The sequence below is a fragment of the Acyrthosiphon pisum genome, chromosome A2 (assembly GCF_005508785.2).
Source record: "Acyrthosiphon pisum isolate AL4f chromosome A2, pea_aphid_22Mar2018_4r6ur, whole genome shotgun sequence".
In the NCBI taxonomy this organism is placed as follows: Eukaryota; Metazoa; Arthropoda; class Insecta; order Hemiptera; family Aphididae; genus Acyrthosiphon; species Acyrthosiphon pisum.
In genome coordinates, this window is record NC_042495.1 from 99,270,606 (window position 1) to 99,284,425 (window position 13,820).

The 13,820-nt window shown below is 28.2% G+C and overlaps 1 protein-coding gene across 1 annotated transcript; it reads right to left on the reverse strand.

The window, feature by feature from the left end:
- Positions 1–2,410: 2,410 nt before the first annotated feature.
- Positions 2,411–7,352, reverse strand: LOC107884516 (glutathione S-transferase 3-like). The gene is made up of 7 exons (XM_016806802.2): positions 7,191–7,352; positions 5,341–5,350; positions 4,478–4,619; positions 4,328–4,386; positions 3,463–3,610; positions 2,657–2,821; positions 2,411–2,572 (listed from the first exon to the last, which is right to left on the reverse strand). Exons 1-7 carry the CDS (start codon positions 7,270–7,272, stop codon positions 2,411–2,413), a joined length of 768 nt encoding a protein of 255 aa, XP_016662291.1. The 5' UTR covers positions 7,273–7,352.
- Between the last annotated feature and the right edge of the window lie 6,468 nt (positions 7,353–13,820).

Sequence of the window (13,820 nt, forward strand, 5' to 3'; positions counted from 1 at the left end):
AACCTAGAATAACTATTTTAGTTATTTTGTTGTGATTGTATAATATTATTCGTGGGTACTTGAAACTTCTAAAGTATTCTACTATATATCTATGATAGTATCACGGTTTGTTATTGATGTATAACGCGTTATAAGTACCTAATGGATATTGGGATATGATTAATTTGGAATTTATTATAGATAACTATATTAGTCAATTTTTTTTTAATACCATAGATAAGTATATAATATATATCTTATACCTAAACTAAGATACCGTCTCAGAATCGTTTTTCTTATACAGTGATATTTTTTTATCTATTTATATTATACATTTTAAGTTTAAAATTTTTTGTCTCATAACTGTTTACAAAACAAATTTCACAGGGGCTAAAAGCTTGAATATTTAATACATGAATCATGTGCACGTTATTTTTATTATTATTTTTATATTTGAAATATATTACAAGATTCCTTATGTGTCTGTCTGTCTATAATAAATATATATACACATTATTATTTTAGATTCTGAGCGGAGCGATGAAGCTATTGATTTTACAATGGAGTCAACTGAAATAAACATATGAATATATGAAATAAACAAACATTAAAATGTAAAATTAAAACTAAAGAACCAACTATTTTCATCATCATTATTTAAAATGATGCAACTATCTGAGAGAAAAAAAACAGTTAAAAAGTTGATTAACCTTTGTTCTTAGTTGGATCCCAATAGTATGTTAATTGTAGATATTTTATGATCATTGACCAATCGTATTCTATACGATTCCTGAGTAAACAATTATAATAAGCGACTGATTCAATATAAAATCTTACGACTTTAAGTTACCAACAATTATTATATGCAATGAGAGAACCAAAGACTTTTATAAGCCATTATGTTTGTTTAGTGGTTGTCGTATATGTATTCAACACAAATGTGCAGTTCATTTTGTTTTCGATTTTAACATAGATTGTTAACACGCAGGACGTTGATATGATTTTATGTCCGTGGATAGATTTTTGCCAATGACGAACACCCCAGTAGGATATGATATTATATAATATGCCCTAGAACAGTAGTTTTGACACCCACAGACCTCGTAACAATCTTATGTAGCGTACGATTAAAATTTAAAATTTGAATAAAAACAGACATTATGTATAAAAACCATGAATTAAGATATAGGAAGAACTGTATATGGCGAATTAAAAACTAAAAAAACTAGTACCGGACCAGATACCGATAAATTCAAAAGGTTGCAGTCTCTGCTTTGAATAAAAAATCATAATATTATAGGTATAAATATTTAATTATAAATGGAACAATTGAATAGATTCACGATAGTTTAAACTTATGATATATAAATCCACTTCAATAACCCTTTTAACATTATAAAACAAACCTAACATATATATAATCTGCTAAAAGTAGCAAGTATTAAGTTTCCTTACGACGATCATTCTATTATTACATTATATATAGTGTGATTTTTAAAGGATTTCCGCCCCATTTTTAAGTTTAAAATATGCATATAATCAATGTTGGAATTTTTAAATACATTTAAAGACTATATTTTTCAACTAGGTACGTATATAGTTATACTTTGCCACAACATTTTAGAAGTGTCAATAGTTTCATGTGGGTCAAACTTTAGTTGCCTGAAAAAGAACCTACATTGGTCCAATTTTGAAATCATAATAATTAATATGATTTTATTGAAAATGTTGACGTATTGTTGTCGAAATTTGAATGGAAAGTGATTGAATTATTTTACTTTAAATACTAATAGTGTTGACACGTCATGACTGCAATATTACCACAGAATAGAATAATCAGAATGGACACTGATAACACATTACACAGTAAAATAGGGCCACTCAAAAAATCACTTTATCAATTTTAGGTAGTGATTAGAAAACGTTCCAAACAACATTACAAATTTCTGTAACAGAATACATACTTATTTTGAATTAAAACTGATAAAAACAACTTCAAATAAAATGGCAAATGATTATGTGTTATCAGCCTGCCACCCAGAAGACGTGTCCACCCTCTGATATTACCCTGGTGCAATTATTTTATGTTTCATATTATGGAATATCAGTGCATCACTAGTGCGGTTTTTAATGTTCCAATTGCGTGCACTCTGCCAGTTTCATGCACTCAGTGCAGTGATAATCGCTCGAGCTCTTCATGGTGGTGCACCTTATCTTTTATTGATTAGGCAACAAATAGCAAGTTTTCAAAAAGAATATAATTGATATCATCTAATCATTTTCCCGCGGTCAGAATGCATGTTTCAGATGCTCCTTAAATTGACTGCACTGAGCAAGATTATGGGTTTTATCATTTGCACGCTACACTCACCACATTAGTGCACTCATAAGATATTAAGGCTATTAGAGATAATACTCCATTAAAAGCTTATTATTTACTTTTGTTTTGTGATCTATTCACAAATTGTAACAGAGGTTTTAATTCATCAATTCCTTGTTGATTAGCACTACCGTAATAATCCGCCATTATATCCTTGCATTTTTTGAGCCATTCTTGAATTTTTTTGTACTCTGTTAAATCAAAACCGGTAGCCTGAAAAAAGTACGAAAATGCATGTTTAACGTGTGCCCCAAGTTATAACAATCATGTGTAATAAAAAATTCGTGAAGGAAATACATCAAAGGTCGAAATGGAAGCGACCAAAGCGAAATCAGCCACAGTCATTATCTTTCCGACTGCCCAGGCAGATTTTCCCAGAGTTTCTTCGAAAGAATTGAGCGCTTTATGGATTTTATTAACTTCTTCTATAGTTTTCTGTTTTCCACACGAAATCCCTGCGGTCTGAAAAAAGGAAAAAGAATCTTCAAATTTAAATCGTGATTCCAATTTTAATATATTATAGGCATGCCTAATAATTAAAATCCCTCGCATCGATAAGGTATTTTTTACTATGTTTTACCGGGGTTTTGGGAATTTTTTGTGTAATTAGTGTTAAGGAATTCATATTTAAAGTTTTTTCACCTTGTCGTCCTTAAATTAATTTCTGAAAATTAATTCACTTGAATTTTTTATTAAAACAATTACTTAATATACATAGGTCCCAACATCTGGTATGGCCGTGTAACAAATCATTGCTTCAATCTTCTATTAACTCATCTTTCATAAATAATTTTTTTTTTTTATTACATGTCCCCCGGTCGTAGTATTATTATAATAAGCCTAAACAAATATTACAGCATAATGATATGATGCGTGGCAAAGTATTCGGTTGACCTTAAATCATATAGGTAGATATCCCGTAAAACGTTTAATAATTCGTTGGTATGGAATATTCAGCGTTTGTGCGAAAATATAAATGGTAGGTAGCAGGTACCTGACGTGTTTAAAAACACCGAGCGGATAAGCAATTGCATTAAACGATAGTGATAAATTAATAACCGTTGCTAATTAATCTATATAATAATAATAATGTGAATATTCACGTGTAGGATTTCAAATGCAGAATAGAAGTTGATGTTATTAAAAATCAGTTGTTGAATGATCAGCGATTGAAATGTCGGGCACTTTGAAGGATACAATAAATTATCTTTAACACCGTATTGTTGGACTAAGTACACGATGATTGCATCACTGAAACGAACACGTAAATTACTAAAATAACGTATAATTTTAGTTGAGTATTATATTGTTACCAACAGCTGTTGTTGGTGTGCCCCCACCGTCCCACGGTTAAAAAACCCTCTTTTATTCGTATTTTTTGTAAATAATACCCAATCAAAATATCACGATTGATATCGAATGATTTTTGGCCGAAATAATAATTACAAACCACAATTTTTGGCAGAGTTATACGTCAGAAATATTTCTTCGAGCAGCTCGATTTTATTAATATTATTATTTATTATACTGTGATGATACGATGCCTTATAGACCACATGCTCCGGCTGACAGAGTTGGAACTTTTCGCTAAGTGAACAATTTTATATTGTATATGTGATTATTATTCTGTATTGTATTCGTTTTTTAATTATTAATTGTCCCTCGATGATTACAACGACGCCGTCTGCCCAGCCATCGAACACCACGTTCAACCTATCCACGCATATCCGCTGGATTTGCGACTTACAATAATCAATGATACCTATTATTATTATTACCCCATTATTAACTTTAATGTCGAAAGTCTTGGAAAATATATGTATAACTCCAACTTTGAAGAAGAACTTTGTATATAAATCAGCATGACCCAGTAAACGAAAAATATATTTCTTATGTATTTTTATCTCATTCAGTATTTAGGTATATAATTCGTATAGTTATCTACTAAATGTTATAACTTGAACTCACCTTTCAAAAAAAGCAAACTTATCATCCTTTAGTACCGGTAAAGTTTGTAGAGAATTCATCTGTAAAATAACAACGATTGTATTGAACATAATATAGCGGTGGTAGTAAATACAGCATAGGTATTATGACAACATATTTTCTAAAACATACTTCGCGGAATTCTTCTGGAAGTTTTTCACCCTTCAAAAAATCTATAGATTTTAAAGTAATATTCAAATCCAAAGCTCCGAGAGTCAACAAAACGGATCTGCATTGCGGGCTGAGATGATTGTAGTATAAGATGACATCCTCACTACAATTATATTTTAAAAACTTAATTTTATAACAATATACTTGTATTGGAATATTGAATTGGTACTTATAATAGAAAAATAAACAAAATCAAAACGTTGAAAAAGTTGTTTTTGAATTGAAAATTATTTTTAAAAAAACCACACCGTGGTTGTCGTAAGTACAATATGATTATATGACGGATACTTGTACCTATTATAATACGTCATAGGAATTACAATGTGATTAATGGATGTGGAACGATGAATGTATTGATTTTACAATGATGTGAATAAAGATCCATTTTCCCACCTTTTTTTTGTTAACTTTTAACTATTAACTGAAGGCGATCTAATTTAATTAACTTTACTTCGCACAGTTAATTATTTTTACCAACTTTTCAACCTTTAACCGAAATGCAAATATAATATTAATTATAATCAAACAGATAGATTTTAGTCCGAATGATCAGTACTCAAAAATGAAATTAATAATAATTCACTTCTCACGTAAACAAAGTATGATTTATATATTGTTATAATAATCTCCAGATGAAGTTCATTAACAGTTAGTATTATTATTATTATTATGGTATTATAATAGCGTTATAACTGTCGATATAGACACATAACCATAAATTATACATGAGCCTAAATCTTTGGTAATCACGAGTAATCATTGAAAATCAAGGGTTATCATTCATACCAGTAATATCGAGTACAACCATTCTGTAAGTTACTTACTTGACTGTTGCTGAAAAAAATAAATTCGTAATTTAGAATGAACAGTTACTCAACTCTGTGTTTATCGTTTACGTATAGGAGAAGCTCTTTCTCTTACAAATCGTCCTATTTATCTAAGTATCTATTGAGTATTGTTAAGTCAAGAATAGAAACTATGGCACGTCGAAAAAGTTTTTTTTTATTTTAATTGTAATTTATTAACACTCAACAGATTTAATTTTTTTAATTATTTATAAATTTCAATTTTGTATTATGTGATTAGTAAATAATTTAAAAAATATACTCATGTCAGCAAATTCCCAAAAATAATATTTTTAAAAAAGTTATTATGTTCCAAAATAATTTAATCAAAAAAGTATAGATATTTTAAAATATTCTAAAAAACAAGCTACTTGACGAATTGGCTACTTTGAATTTATCCAACAAAAATAATTAATCAAATTTTTTTTTTTTTTTCCCGTGTAAATAATAAAAATGATTTTTATATATTATATGTGTAGCGCGAGTGACTATAAATTATGCATAAAAAAAAGCATTACAATTTTGAATATAGCAAGTAAAGTTATAGCATCGTTGTGACATTTGTCAGATCTCGGTTGAACACTCTGTATTTAGGTAATTCAAATGATCACCATGATACTAAATGATATTTTTATAATTGTCTGTACATTATAAAAAGTGTCAAAAAATGTTGACATTTTTTTATCTATTTATATTATACATTTTAAGTTCAAAATTTTTTGTTTCATAACTATTTATAAAACAATTTTCACAGAGTCTAAAAGCTTGAATATTTAATACATGAATCATGTGCACGTTATTTTTATTATTATTTTTATATTTGAAATATATTATAAGATTTCTTATGAGTCTGTCTGTCTATAATAAATACATAATAAACAGTATACACGTTATTATTTTAGATTCTGAGCGGAGCGAGCAAGCTATTGATTTTACAATGGAGTTTTTTTTTTATATACTGTACACAAAATTTCTACCAGAAGGAATGATTCGATTTCTATATTAAGTACTTTATCACTTAGCAAATTGGATCAAGATGGTACTTTAGAATGGTCATTTTCGATTTTCTCAATAATTGTTAAACGCCACGGGAAAAACCACCGAAAAATTACGAAAAAACGCTAAAAAAGAGATTTTAATATCTAATGCTTTGTCTATCGCCATAGAAACGAATAAAAAATTATAATATTATAATATTAGTTCAACTTACATGATAAAATAAATAATAACAATATAAAATACCCAGACTGACAAACCGTCTCTGCTCAGAATCGTTTTTCTTATACAATGATATTATATCATTGAATTCAAGTCTAATACAATCCAATATACAATGACCCACTTGTTATCTACTGTACAGCAGAGCGACATCCACTTACCTGCTTTTTTTTTCTTGTCGTGGGTACTGAACATATTCAATATACATTATTACATTAAACAAATAATTAGTTTTAAGAATTAAGAACCTGAAAACAACAAAGCTAGAAAAAGTATTCAGAAGTATTTTCAAATACTTTTTGAATATATTTGTATTTGTATTTAAATACTTATTAGCAAATGTATTTAAATAAGTATTTTAATACTTTTTAACTAAATTATTTAAATACCTATTTGAAATACTTTTGAAAAGTATTTTTAACAACATTGCATATTTACACGATTCCTCAGTTAACGATTATGTTAAGCGGCTGATTCTCGTAACTATTGAACACTATAAGAGGCGTCATTTGCATTTTTTTGTCTTATAAACTTTATACAATAATCTAATATGAATTATCAATCTAAATCAAATACATAATATATATTTTTTAAATATAAATGATAATTACCTTCTGACGAATTATGAATCAATGTGATTCCGATGCATAGTAATATAAGTATGACATTATACTTTATTAACGTTGAAGTCATTTTTTCAGAAAATTGTTACGGTGCTTAAACAATATAGAATCCTACAACCTTAAGCAACCAACAATAACTATACAATGAGAGAACTAATGACTTTTATGAGTTATTATGTTTGTTCAGTGGTTGTCGTATATGTATTCAACACATATGTGCAGTTCATTTTGTTTTCGATTATAACATAGATTGTTAACACAGGACGTTGATAAAATTTCCATGTATAAAAACCATGAATTAAGATATTGGAAGAACTGGATACGACGAATTAAAAATTAAAAAACTAGTACCGCGGACCAGATACTGATAAATTCAAAAGGTTGCAGCACCTGATTTGAATAGAAAATCATAATATTATAAAAATATGTAATTATATGTGGAATAATTGAATACGATTCAGGATAGTTTAAACGACGTATGATATATAAATCCACTTCAATAACTCTTTTAACATTATAAAACGAACCTAACATATCTATAATCTCCTAAAAGTAGCAAGTATTAAGTTTCATAACGACGATCATTCTATTATTATATCAAGCGGGATATTACATTATATATAGTGTGATTTTTAAAGGATATCACTCCATTTTTAAATTTAAAATATGCATATAATCAATGTTAGAATTTTTAAATACATTTAAAGGCTATATTTTTTAACTAGGTACTTATATAATTATACTTTGCCACAGCATTTTAGAAGTGTCAATAGTGTCATGTGGGTCAATCTTTAGTCATAAGAAAAACGGTATTAGAGATAATACTCCATTAAAAACATAATATTTACATTTGTTTTGAAAACTATTCACTATGCCATAAGCACAAATAGCGTTTGAGATTTTGGGGGGCTAAAGTTTTACTATAATAATATTTTACTTAGCCCCTAACCAGAAATAAGCCTTTTTCTATTATATTGAAGTAAAAATTATCGATAAATACAATGATTATTTATTACACCTACGCTTTATAAAACATAAGTAGTATATATTGAGGAATATAATATATTGTATAGAACAGTTCACAGATACGTAGTTACTTATTTCTTGTTTCTGTAACAATAATCATAGTAAGTACAGTAATTCGTTTACCGTTAAGAACATCGGTACGTGTATTATAAAATTGTATGACGTGGAATTTTCACAGGTGCATATTAATTATTCCTTTTAAACAGACCGTGTTAAATAAACATATTCTGTTAGAAATCCTTTCATATAAAAACTATGTATTCACACCTTTTTTTTGTTGTTTTAAGTCTTTAAATTACAGAAAATTGCTTTTAACAGATGCGAACACGTAAAATTCAAAAGCCGAATAAAAATTTACCAAACCTAAAAAAAACGGAAAATGTTAAATATTAAAATTCATAAAAATATAAACTCAATTTCTACTCTTGAGTAGATTATACGATATATTTGGTATTTTTCAATCGTCGAATTTGGTTGAAAAATATGTGTCGGAAATATTGAATGCATTATATTAGAATTGTCAACAATTATTAAATAATTCTAATATAAAATGTATTTTTATTTATTTATATCAAGGTAATTAAATTGTAATATACAATAATAAGAGTAATAATATCGGTTTTAGTATCGGCCCTTACAAGTATTTATTCAATTACACAATTTCAAGAGTAATTTTCCCACCACTGACTTCAACAACAGAAATCTATATTACTCTATGGCTAGAAGCCACCATGATTAGTAGACACAAAATTATTTTTTGAGTATTGGGGGTATGTAAGTGCCCTCCTTCCCAGCACCTGGGCATTCGCTTCTCTATCTGCAAGCATTGTTGAATGCTGAAAAACTTTATATAATTAAGTACATCGTTAAACATAATAACGACGATTCGCTAAAGCGGAATAACACGACGCAAATATTAATCATTTTATAATTAAAACGATATTTTACACCAACAAAACTTGAGGTCGACACTCAGTGAGAAATACAGCTCCACCAAGCACGCACACATGAACATTATTTGAGTGTTCACAGTTCCGCGTGGTTTCGAATTAAATATCTTTCCGAATACTGGAGATTATGTTTCATAACAGAATTAAAGTTCCTGTATCGAATATCATATATTTAATTAGTACATTACACTCGTTGCGTGTCGTTGTACGTTTAATATTATAAGTACACTGGTCGCCACTCCGAGTGATCACGTTTTTCCGAGAGTATTTTGATCACTATAAAAGGTGATATATTAAGGTGATGAATTTTTTTTAAACATTTTATTTTTGTTTTTTACTTTTTATTTATTTGGTCATGTCAGCGCACACAAAATTTCCTTGGGTCTTATGCCTCCCCCTAGAGGTAATGAACGCCCAAAAAGGCGTCATATGGCCAACTTTGAGATGGACTGGGTTAGAGGTTAGGTTAGGTTTATAATGATAATTGAAAAGAGTTATTAAAGTAGGCATCTATATCATTATAGGTTAAACTACTGTGAATCCTATTAAATTGTACCATTGTTTGTGGTTATAACTTATATTTACATATTTTTATAATATTACGATTTTGCTATTCAAAGCTCTCCATACATGATATTATAGATTTTGTAAAAGGATTTCTTTTATAAAATATAATAATCTAGTATTTTTTCTATACATTTCAATAATGATATTTTCCGTGTGGTCAAAAACTTAAAATGTAATACAGGGTTCCATTTAAAAATATTACTGATACCAAATGACGATTTTTGTTCTACTGCCTAGTATAATCTAGATCAGATCGTGCAGAGCTCTAACTACCCAGTTCGAATTACTGAGGCTCGTGACTATTTTATATTTATTTCATGTTCACAATAGTTGATGGTAAGTATAGGTAAACGTAAAGTAATTTCTTTTCTCTGGTACAATATCAAATAATATTCTTTCCAGCTATATTCATTGGAGCCCAGTGTGACAGTGTGCACGTGTACAATATGTGTATTAAATTGTATGACGTGGAGCTTTTATCGAAAACATATTTATTCGTTTTAAACAAACACCAATAAATAAACATATTCTGTTAACATTTCTAACATGTAAAAAATGATACATATATGTACCATATTTTGTTTTTTTGGGTAACCAACTTAAATCAGAGATAGGAACGAAGAAATAAAAGGCAGAATAGTTAAAAACAAAATCATGATGAAAATTGAATAAAACACTCAAAAAACCCAAGCTTTACGATTGAAAAGTAAAATTCACATTTATTTATGTGTTATTGCAACACAACGTAATGTCATATCAATAACTATTCTAGTAGTTGTTACTGTAAAATCTTTTATTATAGCCACTGAACTATTGCTAAAATCACTGTAGATGTTGATGATCTTATTGTTTCAACCATATTGCTAGTTATCTACAACAGTGATTATTTTTGGAGACAACGAATATATAAGTAATGACTACATAATACTATATTGTTATTTTAACAACTCATTTAGTAATTGTAACCAAATACAGTTTACCAAAGATTTACTGTAATATTAACTAACCATATTGTTGTCACGGGTGTAACCAATAGTTCTGGTAGTGTTGAATCATATTCTGGTAATTAAGACCATGTTTTTTTTTCCCATGTTGGGTTTTTTGAGTGGTTTATTCAATTTCCATCAATCTATGAGCCTATGTAAAATACCGCCAAAATATACAGACCATTGTTATTGGCAAAATCGTCCTTATAAAGTCTAAAAGTACTAACTACTTAAGTACTAAAGTACTACATACTTTATAAAAACGACAGGAAAATGTTCCTTATGTAATTGTACCTGCATCAGAGTACCTACATTTCGTGTAACACAAGATCGGTTGGAAAGTTGGGGAGTAGTTATAGGTCAAATTTTAAAAATTGGGGATAGATTATGCCAGTCACATTTTTCTGAAGAGTCTATTAAAACAGAAGATATTAATATGGATATAAAATCTAATAGAACAGCAAAAGTAAGCAAAATGAACATACTAGTAGATAGTGTTGTATATAATTTAATATAATTACAAAATTAGCTTTACAAGAAGTTTTTTATTAAACAGTATTTTGTATTTCTTATATAACAATTTAACAATATTCAACATATCATTTTTAGAAATTTTTTTTTTTTTGTTCTTAAACAAAACATCGACGACAAAGGCCATTAGTTGTTGATGTAATAATAGACAATAGTTTCAATAATTTTTTTAATGTATATACTTGATTATAATATTTAAATTAAAATCGAACAATTCAGATTTTCTCAAAAATATTAAAATTTTGTACGTTGTGTCTGAAAATAATAATTGGACGGTTTTTAAGTAAAAGGACTCGAGTCAATTTTGGACATTTTCATTTTATACATTAATTCTGTGTGAAATTTCAAGCCATGAATGGTACCGCTGTAGATGTCATGTGAGATTTGGTTTACGAGATAAAATATAATGCGTATGGTAATAAGTCGTTATACAGAATTTTTTTTATGAGAAAAGGCCTAAGTCACTAATTATAACTTATTTTAATGACAAAGGGTATAAGTCTTATAAAACAACATGCAATAGGTATTAAGTCATGATGCGAAAGGGCATGAGTCTTATAAAATTACATGCACTAGGTCTTAAGTCATTATAATTTGAAGAAAATAAATAAAACTAAAATATATTTAATAGTAAAATAACAAAACACTTATTAAACATGATTATGAATACAAAATTTAAAACATTAAAAATTTACAAAGTTATAATGTTTTTGTGTCTCCTGAAAATGTTACCGTTGATTTTATAATCTTAGGTAATTTATAAAATTGAATATTTCTAGCTTATTCAAACATTTACACCACAAACATTAACAGTTGAAACTATACTGTAGAAAGTATGCCATCTATGAACATTTGATTTTTTTATCAAAATAGTAAAAATGTTATGGACACTACATTATTGCACTTGGTCCCACCACTACATCTAATAATCTATAAAAAACAACCTTCTTCGTTCTGCCAGTAAAACGGTTTAGATTGAGGTTGCACTTTTTTTACGATGCACTTTGCATTGTTTTCCAAATATAGCTATGTGATACTCATTTTATAGTATATATACATTGAATTGTTTGACAATTTTAAATTTCGTATTTCGCATTTAAAGATTTTTGGAGCATTTTGAAGTTTTTCCATAATTTAAATATTAAACTTAATTTTAAATTTTGCACTCGTTTGTACATAATTTTTATGATAAATATATGATCTAAAGTCTATACCTATAGGTAGAGAAAAAAATTGTTAATTTTCAGATCAAATAAGTAGTCCAAATGATAAGTTCTGTTTGGAAAACTTTTATACAATCATTCAGAAGTTTAAAATGCATAATATAATTTATACCGAATTTATTTTAGAATCTATATATTTTTTATTCAAAATAAAATTAATTTTGTGCACTTTTTAGAATAATTGTTAGGGCAATTTTAATTTTTTTTAAAACATTAAATTCAACAATAATAATTATGATAATCAACCCAGAAAAAACTAAAGATTTGTTTTTGATGTATAACGCGTTATAAGTACCTAATGGATATTGTGATATGATTAATTTGGAATTTATTATAGATACCTATTATTGGTCAATTTTTTTTTTATACCATATATAATATTATGTCTTATACCTAGACTGACATACCGTCTCCGCTCAGAATCGTTTTTCTTATACAGTGATATTATATCATTGAATTCAAATTCAATACTAACCATTATACAGTGACCCACTTGTAACCTACTGTACAGTAGAGCAACAACCACTTACCCACCTTTTTTTTTGTTTTATTACCTAGTACAGAAGTATAGATTTTTAATCTAGTTTTAATAAGTGGCCCCTTGAAGTGTCCTGACCCACAGTCTCCAAACTCTGAATCCGCCCCTGCCATCAACTATTGTGAACATGAAATAAATATAAAATAGTTACGAGCCTCAGTAATTCGAACTGGGTAGTTAGAGCTCTGCACGATCTGATCTAGATTATACTAGGCAGTAGAACAAAAATCGTCATTTGGTATCAGTTATATTTTTAAATGGAACCCTGTATTACATTTTAAGTTTTTGACCACACGGAAAATATTATTATTGAAATGTATTAAAATGATTAATATTTGAGTCGTGTTATTTTGCTTTAGCGAATCGTCGTTATTATGTTTAACGATGTACTTAATTATATAAAGTTTTTCAGCATTCAACTATGCAAGCATATAGAGGCGCGAATACCCAGGTGCTGGGAAGGAGGGAACTTATACACCCCCAATACTCAAAAAATAATTTTGTGTCTACTAATCATGGTGGCTTCTAGCCATAGAGTTAATACAGATTTCTGTTGTTGAAGCCTGTGGTGGGAAAATTACTCTTGAAATTGTGTAATTGAATAAATACTTGTAATAGGATAAATATATGCGGAAGGGGATGGTAATAGCCTTTTGGTAAAATAGGTGTATATTAAATCCAATATAATGAGACGACATGTAATGAGCTACGACTCATTTGCGCACATTTACCTTTTTTACACTCATTTGCGCACAAAACATAACTCATTTGCGCACAATTTATGAACAATAGAAAAC

Coding starts and splice junctions, on each gene's coding strand:
- LOC107884516 (XM_016806802.2), bottom strand. CDS start 7,272: ATGACTTCAACGTTAATAAAGTATAATGTCATACTTATATTACTATGC. Junction 3,611..4,327: donor AAGTTTGCTTTTTTTGAAAG/GTGAGTTCAAGT, acceptor TGTTCGTTTCAG/TGATGCAATCATCGTGTACT. Junction 2,573..2,656: donor CTTCCATTTCGACCTTTGAT/GTATTTCCTTCA, acceptor TACTTTTTTCAG/GCTACCGGTTTTGATTTAAC.